The 11,935-nt window shown below is 44.4% G+C and overlaps 2 protein-coding genes across 6 annotated transcripts; both read left to right on the forward strand.

Annotated features, from left to right (window-relative positions):
* The first annotated feature begins 1,877 nt into the window (after positions 1-1,877).
* On the forward strand, positions 1,878-6,722 carry LOC133915304 (WPP domain-associated protein-like). 3 transcript variants are annotated; one of them, XM_062358417.1, is made up of 7 exons: positions 1,878-2,199; positions 2,297-2,359; positions 3,054-5,035; positions 5,160-5,286; positions 5,415-5,516; positions 5,969-6,032; positions 6,181-6,722. In XM_062358417.1, exons 2-7 carry the CDS (start codon positions 2,342-2,344, stop codon positions 6,195-6,197), a joined length of 2,310 nt encoding a protein of 769 aa, XP_062214401.1. In that variant the 5' UTR covers positions 1,878-2,199; positions 2,297-2,341; the 3' UTR covers positions 6,198-6,722. The 3 variants fall into 3 exon arrangements, with proteins under 3 accessions (XP_062214401.1, XP_062214400.1, XP_062214399.1); XM_062358416.1 differs by having other exon boundaries at positions 1,879-2,182; XM_062358415.1 differs by lacking the exon at positions 1,878-2,199 and having other exon boundaries at positions 2,207-2,359.
* Positions 6,723-7,364: 642 nt separating this feature from the next.
* On the forward strand, positions 7,365-11,181 carry LOC133915305 (histidinol dehydrogenase, chloroplastic-like). 3 transcript variants are annotated; one of them, XM_062358419.1, is made up of 15 exons: positions 7,366-7,545; positions 7,623-7,720; positions 7,822-7,934; positions 8,023-8,075; positions 8,152-8,224; positions 8,611-8,712; positions 8,803-8,904; positions 8,994-9,065; positions 9,152-9,214; positions 9,285-9,326; positions 9,630-9,689; positions 9,796-9,906; positions 10,100-10,270; positions 10,426-10,516; positions 10,642-11,181. In XM_062358419.1, the coding sequence occupies exons 3-15, from the start codon at positions 7,842-7,844 to the stop codon at positions 10,914-10,916; spliced, it is 1,308 nt and encodes a 435-aa protein (XP_062214403.1). In that variant the 5' UTR covers positions 7,366-7,545; positions 7,623-7,720; positions 7,822-7,841; the 3' UTR covers positions 10,917-11,181. The 3 variants fall into 3 exon arrangements, with proteins under 3 accessions (XP_062214402.1, XP_062214403.1, XP_062214404.1); XM_062358420.1 differs by having other exon boundaries at positions 7,366-7,533; XM_062358418.1 differs by having other exon boundaries at positions 7,365-7,720.
* The last annotated feature ends 754 nt before the right edge of the window (positions 11,182-11,935 follow it).

The raw sequence follows: 11,935 nt of genomic DNA on the forward strand, positions 1-11,935 counted from the left end.
AGGAGACAGAGGACGTCACTTACCAGAGGAGCAGGATCCTCGTCGGTTCGCCAGCGCAAGGTCCGCTGAATGAAACGGCACGCTCGCTCTCGCATGGCTTGCTGCGCATTTCACCCATTTGCGATGTGCGCGCGCCGGCGAGGAGCTGTTGGCCGCGACGCATCCACGCTGGCCAGGAGGAGGCGACGATGGCGACGCTCGTGCTTGCCAGCGAGGGGTCAAGGGGATGGCTGCCGCTATTGCGCGGTGTGTGCGTGATGGTGAGGAGGCGACGATGGCGCAGCGTGTGCACGTCGGGGAGTGGGCTAAGTGACACCGGTGCTTGATTCGAGGCGGCGGGGTGAGGAGGAGATGGGTGCGATGTGAGCAGGCGGCGGCGGGGTGAGGAGGAGTTGGGCGCGGGATGAGGAGAGATGGGCGCGATGCTTCGGGAGTACTCGCGGCTTCTCTCTCGCGCCCAGCGACGACGCGAGCGAATCCGGGAGCTTTGGACCGTCCGATGGAGAACATGGACGGCCCTGGTTTCTTGGATTCGTTGCTCTGCGCTTTTTTGGCGGGAATATTGTTCACCAAGGGCTAAACCAAAATTTGAATAGTTGCATTATAGTAGTAGAGATTTAAATAGTTGCATTATAGTAGAAGAGATATTGAAGAGAGCTTACATCCCTGTTTTACAGACAGGACTCTGGAAAAACATGAATTTACAACACAGCCCACAAACAAAGCTTTCCCAATTGCAAATTTGTCACAGAAGGCCCTAGGAAACACAGAATTTACGCGACAAATCACCCGTGCTCTATTTTGGTAGTGTATTTTCCATCTTGCTACCCTCGTCACATTCCCCTTTTTCTCTTGCTGTGCACATTATTCGCATCTGGAATCAGCTGCACACATCTTCACCTAACGCCACCACCACTGCTAAATTATTCTGTATCTCTGCCTCACTGCTCCTGAAGATCCATGACAATAACCAAAGACATGTCATGCAGCAAGACATCGTCAGGGTTCTCTTCCTTCTCCAACCTGTCAGACCATCCCAACTATATTTTTTTTTCATTTTCTTTCTAATTTTCTTCTTTATTTTTATTATCTTTATTTTCTCTTATCTTTAACAGCTTCTCTTCAAAAGGATTCATAAAGAGAAATAGGGAAAAATGAGAGAATTCTGTGCTGGATAGAATAGTCTCACTTCGTGATAGAAACCGTGAAAAAAAACCATTGAAATGATGAAGAAAACGAAAATTCTGTCGCAAAGAGATTTTCGTCCGCGAAAGGATTCTTTTGGGATAGTCTCACAACCTGAAACGTGGCTCATGCTTCCCCTCCTGATACATTCACTAGGGGGTGTGTTTAGTTCTGCGGACGAGATTTTGTAGAGTTGTATCGTATAAATAGGTTGAGTAGGGTCATATTTATTGAAAAAAATAGTTTATTGTATATGTTTAATATGCTAAGTTGAGTTTTTATTTAGTTAGCTGAATTTGAGGATATATGAGCGGATGTAAAAGTTATGATTATAATTAGTTATTTATATTAAAATAATTATGTGAAATTGATAAGTGGACTCGTCTGTATCTACAGATGGAGATCCGTCGAGTCAGGTTGCAAAGTAAGATTATATATTTGCACCATTCAAATTGAGACTATAGTAATACATACAGGTAACAAAATAGATTTATTATTAGAATTCTACGTATCCGCTACATTATAACAGAAGAGATGCGGGGACCTAACAAGCAACACCTTCCGACGCCGCCACCTGACACCAACTAGCGGCGGCCCCTCGCATCGGACAGTCAGAACACACGCGGCCCCACATGCCGCCACGATACCGACGGCGCACGATTCACATCCGGGCGCCCTGCCTAACCGGGACCGGGAGGGCCCCGCCGCCGACGCCAGCATGGCCGCTCGCGGACTCAACGGCGGCCACGACCGCTCCCTTTCCTCTGCCGCCACGCCGCCAGCCAGTTTCGTCAGCGCGGCGTGCGCTGGCGACGCGCGGGCTGCTCGTCCGCCGCCTCCCCAACCACTGCTTCCCTGCCTTGAGCCATTGACGCACTCGGGCGCGCTCTGCTGATCGCTCGGACGCATACTCCCTGGCGCGTCCCTGTCGCGCGCATTACTGCTCCGACCCCGCTTCACTCCTTTCCTTTCCTTCCTCGTCGGTGTCGCCTCCCCGGTCGAGTCTCCCACTTGGTTTCCCCCTCCCCTCTTATCCTCTATAATCTTGTCTCTTGCTCGCGCGATTAGTTGCTAGTTACCTGCTGACCTGCTGTGGCGGCTGTGGCTGCAGTGGCGACGCGGAGGTGTGCCGGCGGTGGGCGAGGACGGAGCAGCCATGGAGGCGGTCCAGCCGGTATGCGATCCGATCCGATTCCTCTTCTCTTCTCCGATGCGCGTGTGCATCTAGTTATGCGTGTTTCTGTTGTCTCCTTTGTTTGGTTTGGTTCGAATTGGCTGTTTCATCCGCGTGTTTTTTTGTTCTGCTGACCTTTTTTTATGGAAAGTTCCGCTGACTTATTGTTCGATCTGTCGCTCGTATGCGTTGGAACACGATCCTACTACTTTCAAAGATTGAACCAAGAATTGTCTCGTTTTTTTCGTAAATTTGTCAAACAATCACCAATCCGAGTGTTCATTGCAGCAGCGTAATTTGGTACTTCATCAGAAGTGCTCATGGCTCATGGGTGGACAGTAACAATACACGTATGAACAAAATCAGATGATTCTAGTTACCTGTTTCGTTTCCGGTGAATTTTAAGTCCACCGTCTTGTTCCAAAAAGTGACTTTTAAGCGCATCATTTCATTTCAATCAGTTTTAAATTTTGTCCTGTGTATCAAATCTAATCTCAAGATTGGCATTAACCTGTCACTGTACGTCTTTATTCCATGGAATTTCCAGTACTGTTGTTACGTACTTAAGCCTATCGCTCTGATCAAGCTTCCACTTTGTTCCGTGCTACCTAATCTGGCTCCAAGGTTCGCGGCTTGGCGCCACCATCAGATGGTAAACTGAACTGAACTCTGAAGCTAAATTATCGTGGTGCAGGTACTGAGTGAAAGAACGAATCCGCTGCTCAACAGATCAGCTAGTCCATCCGGTGTCACGCAGCTTCAACTTCAATCCCATGCCGACAACGACGCGGGTTTCTACAACGGAACCTATTCTTTCCTTGACACCAGACCCTGCACGACCAGATTTAGCAGCGGTTCAGTGACATCTGAAGATTCACCAGCACTGACGCCCAGGTTGCTGTCCTTCAAGTCCAGTTCCAGCCCTGACAACTGCGCGGAATGGCCCGAGAGAGCAGTGGCATCACAGTCAAACCGGTACCTCTTCGATGCGAATGCGCATACTCGTTGCGCCGAGTACCTGGATTTGATGAGGGTGAAGGTTGATGCGCAGCTCTGCAAGCTCAAGGGGGGTGTCACCGGCCTGGAGAGCTATGCCTTGCCGGAGAATGGCCATGTGATTGGTGGTGCACACCTAGGCATGTCCCTTGATGTCATGCTGATTGAGATAGATGAAAGATTCAACGCCCTGAAGCTGCTGATTGGTTCCGTGTTCCGGCAGGCTAGGGAGATGCTTGGATCGGTCAACTCGTCGGTGTCTAATCTCCAGTGGGAGCATGAGCTGCAGCTTGAAGTCTTCGGTGCCGTGATCGGAGAGTGTATTGGTGGCCTGCAGGAGGAGCTGGAGAGGAAGCTGTACGAGCAAATTAAAATCACAAACACCATGAGTAGGAATTGGAAGGAAGCTATAACTCAATTTGCCGCCATGCACGAAGACTTTGGTGCTCTTTGTAAGCTACTACTGCCTTCAGTACCAGAAGCACATATTTCTAACAGTAAGCATGAGAATTCAGGCAATAGGAGTAACAGATGGAAGTACAACTTCTTTGGAAAGAAAACAAGAGAGGACCGTTCTCCACGCGCTGAGGAAAGCAAGAGTTTCAGGAAGCAAAAATCCTTTGGCGCAAAGGATGTCATCTCAGAAAAATCTGACTTTCGCCATCTCGACGGTAGGACAAGAGATGAAGTGATAAGCTATTTTAAGTCTGAGATCAGCAAATTGAAGAGGATGCATGAATCAGCTTTGCAAGAAAAGACAGAAGAACTGTTCAGGTTTAAACGCGAGAAGGGGTCCCATGCTCTTAAGAATGACGTGGAATTTGAACCTTTGAGAAAGAAAATTCCGGAGATCATGTTGAGAATGGACCAAATTATTTCTAAGAATATCCAGATACCTGCGGTTTGCATGACTCACAATGAACTCGATGAGAGATGCAGACTGACAAGCAGAATCAATGCTTTATACTACGAAAATCAGCATCTTCGAGGATTGCTTGCAGATAAGATGAAGGATGCTAAGGATTTATCATCTCAACTATCTGAATCCAATAGAAAATTGTCTCTTCAGTTGTCGTCAGAAGAAGAGCTCCTAAGACAAATTGACAAAATTAGAGAAGAATATGAGGACCTCCGAATTGAGGGTGATGTTAGAGGTGGACTGTACCAAACTGTTACAAGAGGATTGCTTGATGATTCTATGAACAACATGAATGGTGTTGCGCTGAATTTCAATGAAAAAGTGTCTTCACTTGAATCTGTAATCTCTGAAAAGGATAAAGCATTGTGTTCATCTAATGAAGAATATCGCAAGTTAAAGGAAAAGTTAGTACAACTAAAAAAGGGGTGTTTCATCCAAGATCACCAAGAAGATCCAGAAGTCATCAAACAAGAGAGTACAGAAATTGTTCTGCGTGATATCGAGGTGGAGCCTCACCCATCACCACTCAGATCACAAGTGCAAGATCTGCAGTGTGATGAACTTATCAAACTGAACTCAAGTTTAGAGATTGCTTCAGGAACCCTGAAGGAAATTGACAGGAAAAACATGGATCATTGTAGTAGTGTCACTAAGAATGAGCAAGAAGAGCAGCTGGAGTGTATACTGGTATCTATTATGAACTTGTCAAAAGAATTTGTGGATATTGAGCAAAAACTGTCAATGGAAAGAACTGAAAACAGGTTTGTTCACCTTACTTTACACTTGCTTCCAATCCCACGCATTTTTATGTCCTTTTTAAACATACAAGTCCGATGTTGAAAATATTTAAGAGACTTTTTCCTTTTGTTTTCATGATAATTTCAGGTCAAAGGATTTGAGTGATCATTGCAATTATATGGTTAGACAAGCTGTGGTACTAACAAAAATAGGCCTCTGGTATAAACAAATGCTTGAAACAAGACGTTCTGAGCTCCAAAAGGCGGAAGCCAAGGTACTTGTTTGTTAATTTTGTCTGGAGGGCTATATCTTTTAGAAGTAAAGTTCTGTTTGACCACAACATCTGATGCATAATTACACGTTCATCACGCAACAACTCTGAAATATTCCTATGCGATTCAGGTCGTCATCTTGGGCGACAAGATGAATGCACATTTAAGCCTTCTTCAGAAGATATATGTAACTCTTGACCGCTACTCTCCTACGTTGCAGCATCATCCTGTAGTAAGTATCGCATGTCGATGCCGTAAAACGCTGATGGTTCTCCTTAATTACCCTGTCTCTATTGTTTCACCTGATTACAGCTCGAGTGCTCCATTATCTAAAAAAACAGCTTGAGTGCTCAACTCGGGATGATATGTTGGAGTTTTGTTGGCATCGTAGGATTGTGTCAACTTGGGAAAAACTTTACATGCTTGCATCCATGTACCTTGCAATGATCAGTATAATATTCAGCTGTTAGAAAAAAAGTATCTCTATTGTTCTATTGTTCTTTTATGTAATCTTTTGGTTTCATAGCTTTGGCCTTTGGCGGTATCAATGAACCCACAGGTCGTTGTGAAATTTGTGAATCTTTCCTACTTAATACAAAGATGCGCAGCTCTCCTGCATATTCGAGAAAAAAAATATAATATTCAGAACGTCGCAAACATTTATCATGGTTGCCTTGTATGCAGTTGCTGGATGCTTTCTTCAAGACATGCAAGCTTGTTGCAGATTTGAGAAGTAAACAGAATGAAGGTGAGATGACATGAATAAGGGAAGCTAGATGAGATTTCCCTTGGTAGCTAATGTTTGTGTTCCATCGGCATCAGGAATATATTGTTCCTTATGGTGTACTGGCATACACTGACCACTGGATACCTTTGGCATATCTCGAACAACGCAGGCCTTAGATTTGGTTGATATTAAAAGGGCACAACTGATATCTGAGCTCATGTGCTATGGCATGTGACTCTCCAGTTGCAGACCAAGTGAAAGATTCTGTCAGACTGAGTTTGAGATCCTGATCTGGCTGTATATTTGAAAAGCAATTGAACTAGCAATTACCTTTCTGGTCTGAAAGTATTTCCATACGTCCAGATAAACCTGCTGCATGTGGATCATGCCATCATGGGTGCAGTGCAGTTATGTTCGTGGCAGCTCTTTTTATCTGCAGATGATGGTCAGAAATCTGAAAATTCGCATCCTGTACAGAAGAAATGTCAGTGGCAGCCAGTGATTGGCCTGCTAATGTACAGATGACATCGTGCTCACGTGCTTGTTGGGTAGAGAATAGAGATGCTTTTTAGGTACCAGCCTAGGCCATAGAATGTATTAAAGGATGCTCTTACTCTTAGACCAGGTAGATGCAGACCAAATTGTAAGCATACAGTTAATCTCATCCAGTCTTGACTGTTTTCTTCTGTTAGTAAAATCCAAGATTTCCAAGTGTATTTTTTTTGGTAGTGGTGGTGGGTGGAAAGTTTTATGAGTATCTTTCCTCCATCTAGCTTGATGCAGTTGCTGTAGAGTCTAGAGTTTACATATAGACGAATATTGTATCTGTGCCAATGTGTCGCATGAGCTAAACTTAGGACTGTCAAATCCTAAAATTTGCCCATCTCAAAGAAGAAGAAAAACTAAAATTTGCCGAAACAATCCCCCTCGTCCAAACAGGTGGTCAGTGCCACTTGCATCCCAAGTCGCAGCAGTCCACCCGTCCCAATGCGGCCTAGCAGGCAGCGGGCCAAATGCTCAGCCCGTGCTCACCATCTCGTGAAATGCAGGGGCCAGGGCGAATTTTTTTATTTTAAAATTTCAAATTTAGTAATTTTAGATGCTTGTTTGAAAAAATAGCATGAATAGACATATGTTTATTTTTTAACATGTCGCCCGTTGGAAAGATAAGATATTTATTTTTTAAAACCTCTCGCCCATGGTCGCATATAGTTGCTATTTTTTCAATCGGACCTCTAAAATTACTAAAATTGAAAAATTAAAATAAAAAATAAAAAAATTCGTGGCCAAGACTCTGCTCGCTGGGCTGCCGGGCCTATGTTTACCCGCTAGGTCCATCACTGAAAGGCCCAGTTGACATCCACCAGAGGAGTTCGTGCGTGCGATCGACTGACAGACCAGTGGACACGGACGGCGGCGGCGACCTTCATCTCCTCTTCCATCGCCTCGCCGTCGCCGGCGGAGAAACCCTGCTGCCCCGCCGTCTCTCTCCCTCTACTTCCGTTCTCCCTCGCTGATCTCGGTTGCCTTTCAAGTTCCGTTCTCCCTCGCTGATCTCGCTTCTGACACTCGCGACGCTCCAGAATTGAACCGGGCTCTGTTGATGGGCAGCTTGCGCGCTCCGCCGCCGCCGCCGCTCGTCAGAAGCGCAAGGGTTGGATTCAGTTCAGGGCTCCGTCTTGCCTCCTCCAGAGCCCTCAAATACAGAGGTGCGGGCTTTTTGACTTACAGCTTCTGTTGCTGCAACCATTAGTTCCTAAGGGTGTTGACTAAGTTTCTTGGAATTGCGTTTTGTTTCTTGATTGTTTAGGGTTAAGTACCAGTTGCGCAATGAAGTCGTATAGGTTGTCCGAGCTCAGCGACGCTGAGGTTAGCGACCTCAAGGCACGTCCCCGCATTGACTTCACTTCAATTTTCGGCACGGTAAGATGGGATGGAGATTAGTCATGCAATACAAGCCCAGCATTGCTTCATAGTCTGAGCACCACAAGATTATGTCTTGTGCGATTAGGTGAATCCGATTGTTGAGGATGTGCATGTGAGAGGCGATGCTGCAGTGAAGGAGTAAGTGTTGCTGTTGTGGTTGATTTCATGGGCTAATGAAAGATTTTCTTCAACTTGCTTTGTTCGGTCTGTTCAGTTATACAGAAAAGTTTGACAAGGTCATGCTCGATGATGTGGTTATGCGCGCTAGCGATCTTCCGGATGCAGAGGTACTTATCTTCTGATGTGCAACTATTTTCTGCAGCCTCATTGATACAACTCATGTAGTAGATAAAGTTCCATATGTTTCTCCACAGATCATACTGTTTCTTCTCTTGGAGTCACGGTTGATAGTGATACCTTACTGTGCAGCGCCAAACTTGTGTTTTTTTGGCTGACATGATATATGATTTTGTTAGTTACCTACGTCAGTATTTCTTCAATAGCAGCTTGCAACTATAGGCTCTAGCTACTCGCACTCAGAGCCTTCAAATTGTTAGAAGTAGGTATAACTGATGTTAGCATGCTGTACCTGAGTGCAAATGATGCTTATATATATGTTTTCTTCCCTATTTGCTAGATCAGTTTTGCTGTCTTACCTGCATAAGTTTTGTAGCTTGATCCAGCTGTGAAGGAAGCCTTCGACGTGGCATATGAAAATATTTATGCCTTCCATGTTTCACAAAAGTTGCCTGAGAAGACTGTTGAGAATATGAAAGTAAGAGATGCGGCAATTTCCATGTACAATTTTCACCTTTTTTTATATGCTCGTACTTATTTATCTGTGCCCTTTCCTGAATATATGAAGGGGGTAAGATGTAAAAGAATAACAAGATGCATTGGCTCTGTCGGGCTTTATGTCCCAGGTGGCACTGCAGTCTTGCCTTCAACTGCATTGATGCTTGCTGTGGTATGGCCGTGCCTACTTAAATACTCTCAACTGAACTGATTGTAATAATTCATTGTTTAAACTTCTCATATAGTTTCTCTTTCTGCCAGCCTGCACAGATTGCTGGATGCAAAACCATTGTTCTTGCCACACCACCTAGTCGTGATGGTAGCATATGTAAGGTACGCCTGTGGGACATGATACTGCTCCAGTTTTTTCGAAACAATTGTTTGATGGAGAACTATAAATTATTCTTTTTTTCTTGCAGGAGGTTCTTTACTGTGCAAAAAAAACTGGTGTTACACACATATTGAAGGCTGGAGGAGCTCAGGTAGAAGGGTATTTGATATTGTTGTGTGCTTCATATGTAGTTCAGTTCTCTTAACGCTGTTTACTTTCAGGCGATCTCAGCTATGGCATGGGGAACTGCATCATGCCCTAAGGTACTTGAGATCTATAAACTTATCGATTACTTGATTAAAATCAGTAGCGATAATTTGTGTCTATATTTTGGTCTCCATCTAATATATTGCTATGTGCTTGTTAAATAACTCTAAATAGAACTTAGTAATCAACTTTAGCATTTTTGTGGCGTGTATCATGTTCTTAGCGGTTCTAACTCTTCTCAAAACACCTGTAAAAATATGGACGTCTTGACTTACTGAGTTCGACAGCAGTGTTTGCTTTTTGTGCACTTTGATGCAAGGATCGCATAACATTTGCTAACCTCATTACTGGCCCTGCAGGTAGAGAAAATTTTTGGGCCTGGGAACCAGTATGTCACGGCAGCCAAAATGATTCTTCAGGTTTGTTCTGCTCTTTCCATTATGTAAAACATGACCGTTATCTGCCTTTCTGACAAATCTTTTCTATGCAAAACCACTTTTATGGTTCTGATTTTTTTGGCTGCAGAACAGTGAAGCCATGGTATCTATAGACATGCCTGCTGGCCCTTCAGAAGTTCTAGTCATTGCTGATAAATATGCAAACCCAATTCATGTTGCTGCAGATCTGCTATCACAGGTACAGATATTCTATTTGTTGCCCTATTCTTCTTTGCACTGGTAAATAGTGTAGGTTTCATGTTTGCTCTTTGAACTACTGAAATTTGAGAATTATTAATGGATACAGCGGTCATTTTATGGTGCCAAACTCTCTCTATTATCGTACCATGTTCATGATGTATGCCATTACAGTTAGCTGGCCAAATTTGTAGGCAGAACACGGCCCGGATAGTCAGGTTGTTCTAGTTATTGCTGGAGATGGTGTTGATTTGGGTGCCATTGAAGCAGAAGTTAGCAAGCAGTGCAATGCTCTTCCAAGAGGTGAATTTGCTTCAAAAGCACTTAGCCACAGTTTTACTGTGTTTGCCAGAGATATGGATGAGGTAATTCTTCAGTCCTTGCATTTTTTCCACCTCCTACACCTGATTCATCTATGCTATACACTTGTGTTGCAAGTGCATCAAAGTTTTATATAAATGTGACCTCAATCCTGCTACAATTTCAATGAACTCCAACCTTTGTTTCTCCCTTTTTGCAGGCAATATCATTCTCAAATCTGTATGCTCCTGAGCATTTGATCATCAATGTAAAGGATGCTGAGCAATGGGAGGAGCTCATCGAGAATGCAGGTAGGCATATTGTTTCAGCAGCTTAGGTGCGATCATATATATATGTGACCTTCAATGTGTGATTCTGCATAGCACCCCCATTGTATACTTCAACCTACATCTAAATTCGGCTTTTCAGATGACAGGATCAGTTTTCTTGGGGCAATGGACCCCGGAGAGCGTGGGTGATTATGCAAGTGGAACGAACCATGTCCTTCCAACCTACGGTTATGCGAGGATGTACAGCGGAGTATCACTGAACTCTTTCCTCAAATACATTACCGTCCAATCCCTAACAGAGGAAGGGCTGAGAAGGCTGGGTCCTTACGTCGCAAAGATGGCCGAAGTCGAAGGGCTCGAGGCCCACAAGAGAGCTGTTACCCTCAGGCTGCAAGAGGCGGAGGCCACTGTGACTGTCTAGCTACTGCCATGATCCATTCTAGTGTCCAAACTTGGTGTGAATGACAAGATCTTGGGACATTTTGTTTCCTTTTCGAGGCAAATGCTCTAAGGCTGCGTTTGGGACACTGGAATTTCCCCCGATTCCTGTGGGAATTTAACCATTGATGTGTTCCAAACCGGCCCTGGCTTGTTAGAAAGAGGTGCTTCAACTGGTGTATCAAAAAAAATTCACGTCATTCCGCCCGTGTTCTGGGACTTAACCAGCGCATAACTTATTTTGACTATCTTCAGTACCCTTTTTTCCAGTTGCTTGTTGCAACCATTTGTTGCTGTTTTTTGAGAGGATGTTGCACCCTCCTTGTAGATAGGGCGCTGGTAGAGCTTGGACGTCGGATCCAGGCGCTAGCGTCCGAACGCTCCTCTGACGTACGATCTGAGAAGCTTCGCAGTCTCGTTGCCGTCAGATGTGACGTGAAAAAATTGCACCGCAACAAAATGTTTTGTTTCTTGCGAGTTGCAACATTCCGCAGGGTTGTGCTCGCTCAGGAGCTCCGGGAGCAGACTGACGAGTGACGACTAGAGCTAAACCCCTGGCACCCTGACAACAGAAATCACGGCAAAAACGATGTCCCGTATCCTCCAAAACAAAAATCGAGTGCCCACCACTAAAATCATCCATTTGTGTGTCGCCTTCCCAAATTTTTCCCTAAAATCATCAAATTAGGAGCACGGTCGGGCGTAACATTTAAATAGCACGTTTGCAACGTATGTTTAAACCCTTGCAACATGAGATCCAAATTCGTAGTAACTTAAGAAAAATGGATCAATGGGATTAAGACATCGCAACATTTTTTAACCGTGTATGCAACAATCGAGAACCACATCTGCAACAAATTTGATTGAACTACGCAATTGCAACATCCAAAAATTGCAACAAGAAAAAAATATTGTTGCAACATCAAAAAATAATATGAGAAACATAGGGAAAAAAATTCCGGCAACATCCAAAAATTACATCATGAAAAAGTATCGTGGCGA

Source organism: Phragmites australis, chromosome 4 (genome assembly GCF_958298935.1).
Source record: "Phragmites australis chromosome 4, lpPhrAust1.1, whole genome shotgun sequence".
In the NCBI taxonomy this organism is placed as follows: Eukaryota; Viridiplantae; Streptophyta; class Magnoliopsida; order Poales; family Poaceae; genus Phragmites; species Phragmites australis.

Coding starts and splice junctions, on each gene's coding strand:
- LOC133915304 (XM_062358417.1), top strand. Junction 5,036..5,159: donor ATGGAAAGAACTGAAAACAG/GTTTGTTCACCT, acceptor TGATAATTTCAG/GTCAAAGGATTTGAGTGATC. Junction 5,287..5,414: donor TCCAAAAGGCGGAAGCCAAG/GTACTTGTTTGT, acceptor TATGCGATTCAG/GTCGTCATCTTGGGCGACAA.
- LOC133915305 (XM_062358418.1), top strand. CDS start 7,615: ATGGGCAGCTTGCGCGCTCCGCCGCCGCCGCCGCTCGTCAGAAGCGCA. Junction 8,225..8,610: donor GCGATCTTCCGGATGCAGAG/GTACTTATCTTC, acceptor TAAGTTTTGTAG/CTTGATCCAGCTGTGAAGGA. Junction 9,215..9,284: donor TGAAGGCTGGAGGAGCTCAG/GTAGAAGGGTAT, acceptor GTTTACTTTCAG/GCGATCTCAGCTATGGCATG.